The sequence below is a fragment of the Hemibagrus wyckioides genome, linkage group LG09 (genome assembly GCF_019097595.1).
Source record: "Hemibagrus wyckioides isolate EC202008001 linkage group LG09, SWU_Hwy_1.0, whole genome shotgun sequence".
Lineage (NCBI taxonomy): Eukaryota > Metazoa > Chordata > Actinopteri > Siluriformes > Bagridae > Hemibagrus > Hemibagrus wyckioides.
The window spans coordinates 11,187,501-11,203,231 of NC_080718.1; the positions used below are offsets into that span (position 1 = coordinate 11,187,501).

Genomic DNA, 15,731 nt, shown 5'->3' on the forward strand with positions numbered 1-15,731 from the left:
TTGGACGAGAAGGCCTGGCTCTCAGTCTCCGCTCTAATTCATCCCAAAGGTGTTCTATCGGGTTGAGGTCAGGACTCTGTGCAGGCCAGTCAAGTTCCTCCACACCAGACTCTGTCATCCATGTCTTTATGGACCTTGCTTTGTGCACTGGTGCACAGTCATGTTGGAAGAGGAAGGGGCCAGCTCCAAACTGTTCCCACAAAGTTGGGAGCATGGAATTGTCCAAAATGTCTTGGTATGCTGAAGCATTCAGAGTTCCTTTCACTGGAACTAAGGGGCCAAGCCCAGCTCCTGAAAAACAACCCCACACCATAATCCCCCCTCCACCAAACTTTACACTTGGCACAATGCAGTCAGACAAGTACTGTTCTCCTGGCAACCGCCAAACCCAGACTCGTCCATCAGATTGCCAGATGGAGAAGCGCGATTCGTCACTCCAGAGAACGCGTCTCCACTGCTCTAGAGTCCAGTGGCGGCGTGCTTTACACCACTGCATCCGGCGCTTTGCATTGCACTTGGTGATGTATGGCTTGGATGCAGCTGCTCGGCCATGGAAACCCATTCCATGAAGCTCTCTGCGCACTGTTCTTGAGCTAATCTGAAGGCCACATGAAGTTTGGAGGTCTGTAGCGATTGACTCTGCAGAAAGTTGGCGACCTCTTCGCACTATGCGCCTCAGCATCCGCTGACCCCGCTCCGTCAGTTTACGTGGCCTACCACTTCGTGGCTGAGTTGCTGTCGTTCCCAAACACTTCCACATTCTTATAATACAGCTGACAGTTGACTGTGGAATATTTAGGAGCGAGGAAATTTCACGGCTGGATTTGTTGCACAGGTGGCATCCTATCACAGTTCCACGCTGGAATTCACTGAGCTCCTGAGAGCGACCCATTCTTTCACAAATGTTTGTAAAAACAGTCTGCATGCCTAGGTGCTTGATTTTATACACCTGTGGCCATGGAAGTGATTGGAACACCTGATTCTGATTATTTGGATGGGTGAGCGAATACTTTTGGCAATATAGTGTAACTAACTGTAAAAATACACTCACCAACCACTAACGCTATGTACATTCCTGCTGTTATCACAGTGCATAAAATCATACAGGTACAAGTCAAGAGCCGTCACAATTGGGAAAGAAAATCGCAGTGACTTCATGGCATGTTTGTTGGTTTGAGAATTTCAGAACCTGTTAATTTCCAGTAATTCTCACAGATAACAGTTTACACAAAAACAGAAAACATCTAATAACTCAAATAACCTTTTTTAATAACATGGTTGTAATCTTTACAACCATGGTGAGCAGAAAATGTCAAACCTTGAAGCAGTGCTATTTTTCATATCATACTTTGTAAAGTCTAGATACTAAGCAGTTTCTGAAATACATCTAACACAAACAACAATGACATGGGCAAAACCACAGACCTCATGTTTCCCTTTTGAAGTTCTTGACCTGTATCTGCAGGATTTTTGCATTATGTCATGATTGGCTGTCTGGATATCTGCATGAATAATCAAGAGTTCCTAATAAAGTGTCATTTCAAGTACCTAAAATGTCAGGAAAAAATAAAGATAATTAAAGAAAAAAAGTGAGGTCATGTAAAGTAAAAGAAAAAAAGTAAAAGTTTGCATAAAAAGCACTAGTAGGACACCAGAGATGGTGGTGTTTCAGCAGCAACAACACTGGTGTATTAGGGAGGGGAAGAGGCTCAGTCACTCAAGTTGGAAAGAGCAGGAGGACCCCAACCATAGCTGAAGCCTCTTCGACATCTACAGCCAATAACAGCCCTGCCCATTGTCTCACCTAATTACACTGGCCGGAGCGTTCTTTGTTTTGCATTCAGCATGCCTGTCCGATTTCCTTTTCCGTGAGACCACTCGCTCCACTGTCCCTGGAAGTGTGCTAATTAGAGAAGAAATGGCCCTAGTAATTATGTCAAATCTCATTAACATGGACGACAATGAGCAATATTATTTTTACTCAGTGTTTTGTGTCAGGGGGCCTCAAAACTTCCAATTCACATTAAACAGGGGAAATTGCCTCACACTAGTGTGGATCCTAATGGGACAACTCTATGAAGTGGCACAGGCATGAAGTTATTGCCCCAATTAAAAATGTTTTGACGGTGCTGCTTAAACTGCCCTAGTTTTAAGAAAAGTTACTCTAGGAGGGTCAGTAGGTATTTTAATACATCTTGCGATTAGAACGTTTCGAAAGTAACAGAATCAGTGAAACAAACAAGATATAGCATTAGCTTTTAAAAGTTTAGACAGTTTTGAACTTATTAATGATTAAAGACTTTTTTTTTAACAAATAGTAACTAGAAATAAGGCAAAAGACATTTAGTCAGTAAATAAACGTAGAGCAGAAAAACAAAAAAAGGTATTTAATTACAGAAAAAAAGAAAACACAATCAAAAAATATTTTACACATTTACAGGAACTTGCATTAGTTCACCATGCCTGTAACTCGGCCATTCTATTAGGTACACCTACCATATAAGGTCACTATGTAGGTATATGACTGTATCTTATCTGTTGCTAAACCTCATACACCAATAGTAAAGAACCATCGTTAGACCACTGCTGAGCTGATATAACATGGGCAGTGGACTTCTGTCATGGCAACGACACTGACATAACAGCATTGTGCTAGGCAGTTCCAGCACTGATTGTGTATTTAAACCACTTTATTAGACATACTAGCTGGCTGTAGGTGTGCAGTCACGTTTGTTGTGTTTTTTTTTAACAGCAGCTTTTTATCTATTTCTGACCACAGGATGCTTTTGGCTGGATATTTTAGTCTGGTAATAGGTTTCTCATCCCAGCAGTGACATGAAGATGTTTAAAACCTCAGTATTACTGCTGTACCTTTTGTGACACAGACCAGAAACACACACACTACACTGCTACTAGCTCAGTGTCACTGCGATGCTGAAAGTGCTTCTCCAGTTGAATGAAACCTGGCCAGTGGTGGTCATTTCCCAGTCGAATGGGCAGATGGCAGCTGGCAAACTGTATATATCAACAGATCAGCAACAGTCATTAATAATCTGTCCATCTAGACAATGCACTTAAATGGAAGGTTTGATAAAATGGTCGATACTGGCATAATTACCTAATAAACTGGTAACACTGTGTATATAAATAAATTTATCCAGCTAAGCTTTTGCATGTTACAGAACATGGCACTGTTATTTTGCTACAAAGTCTCTTGATATAGGTCCAAACACAATCAGTCAGTCCCTCCCCTCTGTCTTCATTTTTTTGGCCTCTCCAAGATGTTAAGGAATTTCCCTCTCGTCATTTCTCTGGCTGGACAGAAAAGGAAGAGAGAGATAAAATTGATTTATTAGACTTTTTCAAAAGTAAAAGTCAGTCAGTGCACCACAGTGCTAGTTAGAGCTGAAAACTGAAGAATATATGCAAGTGCAGAAATATGGTATAATTGTCCTCCTTGAACAGCTTGATTACAAGGGGTTCCTTATTACAGCAGTTAAATCCAACTGCTTTGTTTTATGTAATAATCATTGTGAGGCTCAACTCCTTGGGCGGATCCACTGCAACGTAGTAGTCTAAAGCACTATTTAGACAGGATAAATTTTCTGGGCATATGCCATATGACCAAACTTTTGTGGACACTGCACAAGGTCTGTTAATGTAGATGTCTGTAGCAGTTATGATTTGTACTGCATAAACCATCTCTGTATAAAGTACAGAGCTGAGGGTGTCTTTATGACAAACACACATTTTTAGCATTACAGTGTCAGTAAATACTTCTTGTACAGTTTGTGGTTGATTGTTAATAGGCCCAGAGACCAAAACATGTAAAAAGGCTAGTAGACTAGTCGTGAGCTTGGATCTGGATAACTTACCGATCAAAGGCACCACCAGCAGCTTTAGTTAGCAATGGTACACAATGCAACACAGATGGAGAAATTTATAAACTAAAACCTCATAAAACAGGCCAAAGACTGCAGCCATTTAATTGAGCCATAAGCATGAAAAGGCAGCTATGTTCTGTCCTATTTGCACAAACTATTCGGCCCAGTTAGTTCAGTTAAAAATAGGGAATAAATTAAATTGTTTATGAAGCAGATTATTATAATCATAAAACATTAAGATGAGCAAGAGAGGAAATATTAAGGAGTCAAAGGGGTTGGCTTTTTCCTAAACCTGTGCATTCAGATCTGAGAAACAGTCGTGCAGTGTGTTACTGAAACACACCTACATGCAACCTACATGGACTCGTAAGTCCTTTGCATGAGTTCAACAAAAAATATTTCACCCATTACCTTCAGATGTGGTATAGATGAAGGAACCTCTTTATACTTCACCTGTTTCAGCCCCTATGGTTTATGTGTTATGGCAAAATGTATGCTGGATTATATGGATCTGATATACATAGAATCACTTTCCCAGTGGATCCTAATATCTGTTTATTGGGTAACTTCACCAATTCCAACCTCAGTCAGAGCCATGTAGAAAAACCTCTGATACTGATTGCCAAGAAGCAGAAATCTGACACTGCCATCCCAATACGTTTGTGGCCATTAGAAGTCAGTAACTGTGTACCTTTAGGAAAGCTATCATACTGGTGAAGAAACAAAAGCCATAGATTTTTTCAGAACTTGGCTACCCTTTATATGGAAAATGCACCAAAAGACCAGATGGACTTTTTGCTCTTGACTATGTCTTCACATTATATTAGTCCTGTTTTGCATCATACCGTTTTGCTGTCACCCTGTATCTTAAAGACCCACCTATAAAAAAACTAAAGACTATGAACACTTAACTAATCTTTAACTTGTTAAAGAAACCCTGAAATTACTCTGGCTTTTACAACTCTGCTATGTGCACTATAAAAATCTTGTATGGTAACACTACTTATATTGTCCTCTGCTTGAAATATCGCCTATAAGCATCTGCTAGATGAAGACATGTAAATGTATCACTCCTATACCGTATCACTGTGTACTAAAAGAGGCTTTGCATTTGCTCAAACATATGACGGATAGTCAGTATATAATCCAAAGACGGCCCAAAGTACATACGGGTAGACAACTTATATTTGCCACTACTCAAAGGTGAAGGTGATTTAACAGCTCTGTAGTGACAGAAGGACTGATGCACAGTAACACAGCATTGAGCGAAAACGCGATGCGTCAGATGTTGGCTAATAGAATAGTGCGGCAAATTGTCATTTAGATGAACCGGCCCACGTGGAATAATAATGCCGGGAGTTTGTGTCAGTTGCTACACCCTGAATTGTCAGTCATTGGGTTAAACATGATGGTAATTGGATGCAGACTGATTAACTTTGCTTGGTACTGTCTCTTCAAATAACACAAAACAAAGTAATCAGAAGCAAGGCTGGTCAGGCAGGGTTGCAGCCATGAATGAAACCATCAAAATGAGAAGGATTAAAAGGATGTAATTTGACCTGCAATTACTGCTAAAGAGGAAAAGGCTGTGTTTATAAAAGTGAAATGTGGCCAGTAAAAGTGAGGCAACACTGTAGGATCTGAAATAGCAGATGACCTGGGAGGGAGTTAATGTACATTTGCAGACAAGAATCGTGGTTGCATTACTCAATACATACTAAATAATCCTTTTAATCCTTTTTTTTTTTTTTAACTTTTAACTCTACGATCTTTCATATCAACATACATTCTCAAAAGACATTCTAATAATCAAGAAGATGCTTAATTCTCTGAAATAATGAAGTGAAGCGTCATCCATCCCTCCTGATAATACGAACACAGCTTTCCTGTCGATGGTGCATAGGACAGCATGTATTCATGAGATTGGTGCTCTTACAACACCAAACTTAATCATCATCAAAACAAACGAATTTGAACCGATTTTTTCTAAGGTTAGTTGAAGTTTGATGTAAGAGCTTTAGCATAATCCTAAAATTTACACTTTCGTTAACCAATCAGTTAGGCTTACACACACACAATTTTAGAATATTAAGAAAACTCATCAGTGTTATAAAAGAGCAAACAGTAATAAATCCATTTATAGACAAATTCATAATCAGCAGAGATTAGTAATGTCAGCATTTTCCACAAATCGCCATGTATCTTAATCCCCATTAACGTGTCCATGATAGTCCCGCTAACAGCTCGTTAAATGGGCCAGTGGTTTGTGACGAAGTCTGCAAATAGGGGAAGGCCCTCATCATCGCTAAACTAACAATTTCATCCCTAGCTCTTTCGGACTCTTACAATCTCTCACTCATTTTCTGTCCAAAACAATACAGGAGCCTATCTGGCTCAGCTCTCTCCCTGGAGACCTTGCCACTAGAGAGCAACCCTCTGATCCACTCATTAATTAGATTTCCATTTATCCTCTGGTCCCGTCAGAGCAGAAGGGAAATGATTTGCATTGAGTGGGTTAGATTAAAAGAGGGTCCAGCAAGCTAGCCACCTTCTTCCTTTGGCACGTGCCCATACGCAAGTGCAGCACGCATGAGAGTGCGCACACACACACACACACACACACACACACAATCAATACTGATTAGCAGGAGTTAGAGATTTGTTTAGTTGATTAGAAAGGTCAATTACTAATTCTGTACTTAGTTAATCAGCAACTTCTCTGACTCGACATCCATTGGAAATTACATACTGTGGACTTCAGCGGTTCTATTAAACAGTAATCAGGACCAAGACCGATTTCTGAGGCCATTTATGAACACCAAATATATATATCACACACACATTAGTTTGAATTATGGAATTATCAAAGTGTCTGTTCAATCATGGAGTTCTAATGTGGACAACAATGAAAACTGCACTGCAACATTAGCTTCCTTTTCATTATCAACCGAGCACTGTTCATTTTACACAGTGAGTTTTTTGTCTATATCTTGTAAGTTCAGAAGGGAAAATAAACTAACAAATGCGACATAAGCAGAATCGAGATCGGCACCGTTCCAATCCTTTTGGGGATGCCTGCGTAAACAGTGGGGTGTGACATGGATACTCCTTTCTTCCATCTTAAGAGCTGTGGCTGATTAATGCGAGGATTGCAATAGCAACAAGATGGATCCCTTTAAACCCAGAAGAGAAAATGAGTCCCTGGACTGAGCTGAAAACCCTGTTTAGATCCGACTGCCCCAAATCACTTTCATTAAGAGTCAAACACACCAATTGCACCCCTGTTGCACATCTCAAACTGCCACTGGGCTATTACGGGGCGTAATCTTTATTTAATAGATTTAACATCCATATTCACTGCCTGATTCCCAAGAGAGCAAGGCGGAACGCAGAGGACACACACACACGGACACACTTTCACACACACGCACACATGCATACACATTAACCCACGCCCACATGTCCCCCGCTTCGAAATACATACACCTGACGCTCATGTTTGGGCTCAAAATTCAATTACCCACTTATTGATACTTCACAGGGATATTTAAGATGCAGACATGGAGAGTGATTTCCCAGGGGACCCACCGCTTCCTCTTAATGTCCCAGCCGAGAGCTCCTCACCCCTCCCGCCTGTTCTCTACACCACGAATCATTACACACAGGCAGGCACGTGTACACACACACACACACACTCTCTCACACACCTTCTGTCTCTTTTCCTCTCTCTCAGACACCGTGTGTGTGTGTGTGTCTCTCTCTCTCTCTCACTCACTCACACACACCAGAGCCTATCCCTGTCCATGAGGTCTCCTTATTAATAGGCAATCAGTCAAAATTCATTCATTAAAAACCTTAAAAGGTTTTTGCACAGACACTATGATTAGCTGGGAAAGAAAATCCAATGAATTCCTAATGCACCTATGGAAATGAGGTGTCATTTCCGATCTGTTGATGGAGGCAGTGGGGAGGACGGAGGAGGGAGGGAGAGGGAGCTGCTTGCGTTTCCTCTTCCTCTCTCATGAGCCAGTTTAGCTGTAGCCTAAATCAGCTGTACAGTATGCACGTACATGTAACAAGGCACTAGAAAATAATTATTGGACTACATGAAGTTGGGCCATGCTCCTGTCATATGTGCATCACTAGATTAATCAGAAATGAGCTACATTCAAAGCTAAACGCACTGCCTTTTTCATATTATGCCTAGATCAGGTTTGATACACTCAGGAGAGGCTGTGAAGTCAGACCTAGCACAGACATTTCAGCTGTTTGCTATCTGCACAATACAACACAGTGGCAGTAAAAGGCCAGAGAGTGCAGAGGAGGAAGGGTGAGGGAGTGGATAGATAGAGGAGAGCTTTCACCCAGCACAGCCTGTCATTCTGACAACACTTCATAACTGCTGGCCCTGCGGTCAGGTGTCTCTGATGGATTGATGGAAGCCCATTACTACGATGCCGTAGCGTCCGTCCAATCATTACAGTGCTACGGTGCACTTAATAGAGCTGAGATTGATCTGAGGGAGGGGGCATTGAATGCTGGGGCTATTAGTGTTGGACAGGTGTGACCCTTCAGCCTCACTCCTGATAGCAGAGAAGCTACAAGACACTGGTTTTAGTGTCGGGCATCTTTCTTTTTGTGGATTTAGCAGATTTCTTCTGTGAACTAATACTGTTTATATGACTTGCTTCAAAGACTTTATTTGCCCTCAGCCTTTGCTTGCTTCGGATCTAATGCAGTTTCATCACATTGCATCAGAATCGATGTTTTACTCATGGAAAGAAGACCTACTGATCTGGGAAAAGAAGAAACATACTAATTATATGTATGCCTTAAATCTTAATGAAACTGAGTAGAAAACACTAAGAAAACAATATTACACTGTCCAAAATTCCCTAACACAATTAATTTTCCTAAATTAAGATCCTGCCTCCTGAACATTTGTCAAGAGGAAACAAATGTGTTACATCACGCCACCATTTTGCAACAGCAGGCATTAGTAGTATCATCAGCGTTGCCTGAGACCTACCTGTCCCAGAGGGCCACTCTCTATTCAATTACCTTCAATAACAGCACTTATCAGTGTAGTGAGTGGCCCTGTGGGACTGGAGGGTCCTGATGAGCACGCTCAGACAGCAGTATTTATCATGGCCTGGAGCAGATGGGGACTGGAAGGGGGAAGGAAGGCTGGGCACGCGTCAGCTCCTCAGAGAGCACTGCTACTCGGCGTCACTCGGCTAAAGGAGGAGGGGTGTGGGTCCCCAAGGAGGTGGATCTGGCACACGCCTCATTCTCATGCTTACAAAAATATGGCCACATGTTTGCATGTGTAGTGAGATCAGGCACCGTGATGCTTGCTCATGCTGTACTGTCCTTGTTATATCCAAGAAAAGAAAATGTGGCATGAATTTACTAAAAATACAAAACTCCCCAAATTACTCACCTAAATAGCAATTATTGAATCCTTCTTAGACACATGTAAACCAGTACAAGTAAGACGTCTAAAATGCAAAATCAGCACTTATGAAACATTTCACTTTAAAGAACTGCAGCTCCATTAAGTCTAAGCCACTTGTGTGTCCTCCAGCTAGAGCCTTCAAGGGTGAGTTTTCACTGCCTGATTACGCATCCCCATTAACCAGCTCAGGACTTTAATGGCCAGTGTGGCACAGTAAATCGTCCTGGCACAAGCCCCCCGCCCCACATGTCCTACTCCGCCCTTCCCCGGCTCAATTTAAAGACGCTGCAGAGCGAAAGAAACATGAAGAAAAAGTAACTGAGATTTACAAGGCTTTCCCGACAGCTGCGAAAATGAAGAAAATTAAACCGCACCACGTTAAAGGTCATAGCTGGTTGAAGTCGCTGGAAACAAATAATAATCACCATTTTGTACTTGCTGAAGGTGGACAATCAAGTGGACTTCATGTACATTATTAGAGATATGCAAATTACAATTAATACAAAGGGGTTGACAGATATACAAGAAATAAAAAAAAAAAGTATCCAAAAATATCCAGTAAATAATTACTGCTCATTCACAATAAAATATCCTGATCTTGACAAAGTAATTTTATTTTAGAGCAATGGATTGCATTCAGCATGTGCTTTTTGCTTCTTATTTATATAGAATTAGGACCTGGTAGTTCCAATAAAAGCTTAATAATGTTTAAATAATATCTTTATGACATTTTGAAACAAGCTTATAGCTGTACAAATGTAATTTACTTATAGAGAAGCAGCCCACAAGTGCTCTGTCTAATGTATACCGGAATTTTAAGAAAAGCCTGAAACTGTTTGGGAAAATGAGAAAAAGATTGCGCAAAGCTTCAACAGTACTTTCACAGGGTTATTGCCATCTTTATTATTTTAAGATGAGCAGGTGTCAGACAGTGTACACGTGACCACTTCCACTATATATATTTTTTAACATTTCTGCATTTACATAGTAGTGTTGCAAAACTTTCACTAAGATATAAATACAGCACACAATCCCTGCATCGTCCCTAAATGCACAAATAATTCAAGCAAACAACTGTACCGCTGATGCGCTTTTGAGCAGGAAATTGCTTTGTGCTATTTGCTGGGATAAGGGAGAGCATTTTAAGAGGCACAAAGTATGTCTGTAAGCAGCATTTCAAAGAGCCTGACTACTCAAAAACTACTAGTGGTGAACTTCAAAAACATGGGGTTATACCCTCTCGATCTGAATGGACAAATCAAACATCTTGTGACATCTGGTGAAAAGCCAACAGTGTGTGTAGAAGCTGGTCCTGCTGCACATACTAGTTTACTGATCATGTGTTTGCAACTATGCCAGGCAATAATCTCAAACAACTAGCTCTCTCAATGCATCTGGCTATTTACCGTAACATCTGGAATAGAATGTTAAGAGACTGTTCAGATTCACTGTCACTCAGGCATTTTGGTCCCTGCTTAGTGAACGTGAAGGGTTTACATGTGATTTAGTATACCAGCAAGACAGTGTGCCATAGAGCTCAGGCCAGGTAGTGGAGTGGTTTATGAAGAAAGGATGTGAGGTGTTGATATGGTCAGCTTTAAATCTCACCAGACTAAGACCCATGTGGGAGTATGTTTACGTGCAGAGAAGCAAAATGTAAGACTGAGTAACACTTAATTGCACTTTCTATGTTTACATTCATTTTTTGTATATTTCAATAATTATGAGATACACATTACAGCCATTTTTATGAGTTTTGCATACTTATTGTATTAAAAAAAATAAAAAATTTAACTGTACGGCTATCAGCCCATTAGGATTATAGGTTCCTTGTCAGTTAACACGCAGAACTGCTGATGAGCATATAAGGTCTACTATCTAGCTGCCAATAGTTTGTTAAACCTAAACAATTACAATTGTAAAACTAAAATTGCAGCATTTTCTTAACACCATGCACCCAAAATGACAGAAAAACATAATAAATTAGGTTAGGCATAATCCCAAAATGAATGGGCATACTCTAATCATAGCCATCAGATGGAATTTTACAAAATAGCTCACTTGGAGGTCTACCTCTTTATACTCTCAGATCATCAGTGAGCTTTCAACGCTGTGTGTTTGGCTGAGGCCCACATGCACACAGTGAAGGAAGTGCAACATAAATTTAAACAAACCATCCTCACTCAAATCCTTCAGGAGTATCACTTATATCAAATGAATATGAATCTCCCACCAAATGTTGCATTTGGAAAATCTTAAGCTACACATGAACGATGAGGTCTAATGCAACTGAATGGGAAATCGTCCACAAATAAACTCATTCTGGGATACAGATACTGTCACACGTTATCTACTCCCCGAATGCAGCCGAATTCTGACTGTTCTATAGACATGGCCATGGTTCAGGCATGTATCTATGCTGATTCCGTCTATAATGGTGGGAAAAACCAGTCACCTGTCACTGACCATGTCTGACCACCTCAAGCATCCACACACCTGCCTGTGACATCTCCAAGAATTCTGATAGACAACTGAAAATAATACCGAACTGAACAACTAACATCTAATTTGTCTATACAAAACAAAACCATACGTAAGAAACTACCTACCTGTGTCAACTGATTTTATCTCCAACTATTTTAATAAAAAAGCCCAGGAGGTCTGAAATGTTCTTTTTTTCTCCCCACATGTCAGGTTTTTTGTAAGCTTAGATGTAGCTAATGCAGGTCATTACATTTACTTATGTAGATTTACTCCACATTTCCCTGGGATCATCAGATTCTTTGATGTATTTTTCATTACTTGAAATAGTGGAAAGTGAGTCAAGAGACAGAGCATAGCTATTGATCTATAACCATTTTCCCTTACCATTCGACTGATCGATAAACATCGTACTGCAGCAGCTGTCCATCATAAATGATAAGTGATGTCAATCAAGAACAATGCTATAATGAACATATACTGTCTACACTGTATAGAAGTCTGTAAGCTTGGACAGCTCACATACTGAGCAACAGTGAAGCAATTTTCTTTTTTATTTTTTTTTTTATTTTAGTTTAACAGCACCACCTAGAGGACAAAAGACCCACTAGCTGAATACACCTGCGTTCAGTCCACATCATATACTGTGCTTCACTTTTAATCAATAAACTATTGCCCAAAATACACAACCATGTCAATGAAACATGAAGACATGGACAGCAGATGTTGCTCCAGCTGCAATCACCACATTGTTAAATAAAAATGCGGTATGAGATAAAGTACGACATAAACATATGATGAAATAGACTCTTCCTTTTTTTTTTCTGGTGATCCTTGAGTATATTTACTTTACAAGCATTCTGCTATGTGGCTACAGGTTTCACAATCATTACAGCTCTGATGTTAGGACATTTAAAATAATGTACCAAACAGAATGGGTAATTATCTGATTTCTGTGGATTTCTATGAAGCTAAGGCTTTACTTTACAGACATGACTAATGTGAATGAGATTTAAAGTGTCACCAGTTCTTGCGGCAAACAGTGGCTTAGTTTTCATCGTATTTTTCTGTTTGTAATATATTTATACTTACACTCTTCCAAGCCCAGCTGATACGCCAAATTCTGCAGCCCTTTAACTTTTTCCATCAGGTTCGCTGTGGTCAGACTTCCCAGCTCTGTGACAGTAACAAAAGAGCAGCTTAGTTAAAAGGAAAAAAACTGCTTTAAACAAGCAAGTGATGATAAAATAATATTACAAGATCAGATCCATAGTTTTAAAATGTATTTGAGTTTGCACATGCACGAGACCTTTCAACATTTCAATGTCTTCTGACTCCAACTCTGCCATCCACTTAGGTGGAGAATTCGTTATTGGCTGGGGAAACAAAACAGATAAAATGATTCTTATTCTTTGTCACATCATATGAGATCAAGATAATGAATAGAAGATGTATACAATACTTACATTTTTAAACGAGGCAGCAAATTCTGAAACCCCTGGCACTGTTCCCAAAAAACCAAGCCAAATTAAATAAGAGAAAACAATCAGTGTAACTTTACACTCTCACAGACTTCTGAAAGTAGAATAAATATTCTCAAAAATTATTCTTACAAATTATAAGATAACTTACATTGCTCTGGCCAGAGGTCAGGTGAAGCTCGATCAAGCTTTTCATAACTCAGCAATGATGATTCAAAGTCCTCAGCTATGACAAATGACAGAAACTATTCATCAGTTCGTCAGTGCCAATATGATCGAAGCTGTTGTGTTTTTACTGGTTGGTTTACCTTTCAGAATAGTTAGAATTAATTACCTAAATAACTTGACTTTATTGTCCTTAAAGGGCAATTGTGTATGTCGAAAGCTGCATACATACACATACAGCAGCAACACTACACACATAAAAACACATTTATAATAAGTCATTTAACTAACTGGGAATCTACTGGCCTGTGTTCATGTGTTCACCTATTTTACTTTTCCTCATTATAGTATGGATAGTGTATAACCAATCGTGCACAGCAAATACTAGGATAATAAGCATGGATTTAGACTATAGTTTTGTTTGTACAGCCTCTCTCTCACACACACATTTTATTAATGGTTAATCAAAACTGGTGAACCTAGCAGTTCAGTGCTCATTTTAACAAAGACAGCATAATCGTTCTCCCCTTTTAATTTAGATGCATAAATATCGAGCCGCGGTCCAGGTCTCCATGAGGTTTAGGATAAAAAGAAACATCCAGGGATTTTTTTTAAACAGATGTTATCAACTAGACATTATATGAATTAAAAGAGCAAGTTTTATTAAAGCAGTTGTGTAAACCCCTGACTGAGCTGAGCAAGCTCATGTACTCAACAACCAATCACTAACGACCGTTGTTCCCCAGCAACCAATCACTGACCACTTCACTGTTTGTTCCACCCACAGTCTTCTTAGTTCTTTAGTATAAACTCCCTTCTTGGTCATATTCAAGCAATAAGTCATTCAATTTGTTTCCTTTCTTTATTTCTCAACTACTCACTACTACTACTTTTTAAGCTTACAGAATTTTTAAAAATCACATAAATGGTTTAAAAAAAACCTACATAAATGGATTGTTTGAATGGTTTGACTATTTTGGTTTGTACTGCTGTGACAAAATTTTGTATATAACAAATAAATTATGATATAATAATAAGCTATATTTTTTATACTATATTCAGAAAGTCTTACTTCCTATAGAAACATATTTTGATATTCAAATGATTCAGACACTTAAAGTAATATGCAAATTAGCCAGTGACGTCATCTGGCGATTTTTAAGCCTGAATAAGCTACTTTCCCCTTGGCACCACACACTGATGTACATGTTATTCTGACTGTCCGTTCTGATCATTCCTGATCTAAAAGTAATGAGGACTGGGCTAAAGAAAATACCAGCCCTTATATCTTTGATAGCTAGCCATGTCGACTACCATAATACTGCTTGAACAGCTAGTACATTCTCGATATCTGGTTAGTTATCGATGTTAAAACGGCACCGAACCGAACCGAGTCTGATGTTAGCTATGTATCAGGCGGATATCTTGCTCATTAGAGATTCATGCCAGGTAGATATTCGTATTACCAAGCTGACTAGCCTGCTAAACTAGCTAGCATAAAGACATGGGTTATCGTCTAGTTGGCTAGCGGGAGGCTACTAGAGACCGATAAACAGGCGCTAGCTGGCGATTCGAAAAGTAAAGGTAGCGTTAGTGTGAAGCTGTTAACCTCACTATTCAACAAGAGAGAAGGAGTGTGAGTTCACACACACACCCCACTACACGCAGTGAACCCTGCACAATACATTTAAACATCGACAGCAGAAAAATTAGTTGGTTGAGAAGAATTAAATTTTACCTCCATTCGGAGACGCCATTTTGACATCAAATCACGTGATGTCGTGCAGCCAATCATCGGCGAGATGTTCAAGCGGTAACTGAAAAAGCTCCGCCTAATTGGAGGACTGATGGGTAATGGAGTTTACAGTGCATAAGGGAAGAACTACACTCGGGACTGAGGAACATTTCTGACACCTGGAGCTCAGAGAAAACAGCAGACATTATCAGTCTCCTGAAGTTTCATATTGTTCGTAAATTCAGCAATCAGAGACCCATTTTTTGTGGTATTTATTTTTGTGGTTTTTAAGGAGAATACAAAAAAGCTGTAAAAACTGTATTTAGCAAGGCCTTTTATTATATTTTTATTTCTTTGTTAGTTTTATATATATATATATATATATATATATATATATATATATATATATATATATATATATATATATATTTATTTTATAGGTGTATACCCCTGGCACTTTTGTTATGTATTTGTTGTGCAAGCATTAATGAAACAAAAAAAATTGAAGAAAGAAAAAGAAAACTGCT

The 15,731-nt window shown here is 39.4% G+C and overlaps 1 protein-coding gene across 2 annotated transcripts; it reads right to left on the reverse strand.

Moving 5' to 3' along the window:
* Positions 1-2,361: 2,361 nt before the first annotated feature.
* Positions 2,362-15,256, reverse strand: lin52 (lin-52 DREAM MuvB core complex component). Of its 2 annotated transcripts, none has more exons than XM_058399170.1 (6): positions 15,208-15,256; positions 13,456-13,530; positions 13,290-13,327; positions 13,133-13,199; positions 12,916-12,999; positions 2,362-3,311 (listed from the first exon to the last, which is right to left on the reverse strand). In XM_058399170.1, coding segments are annotated over exons 1-6 (285 nt in total). In that variant the 5' UTR covers positions 15,227-15,256; the 3' UTR covers positions 2,362-3,309. The 2 variants fall into 2 exon arrangements, with proteins under 2 accessions (XP_058255153.1, XP_058255152.1); XM_058399169.1 differs by having other exon boundaries at positions 2,362-3,315.
* Positions 15,257-15,731: the final 475 nt, after the last annotated feature.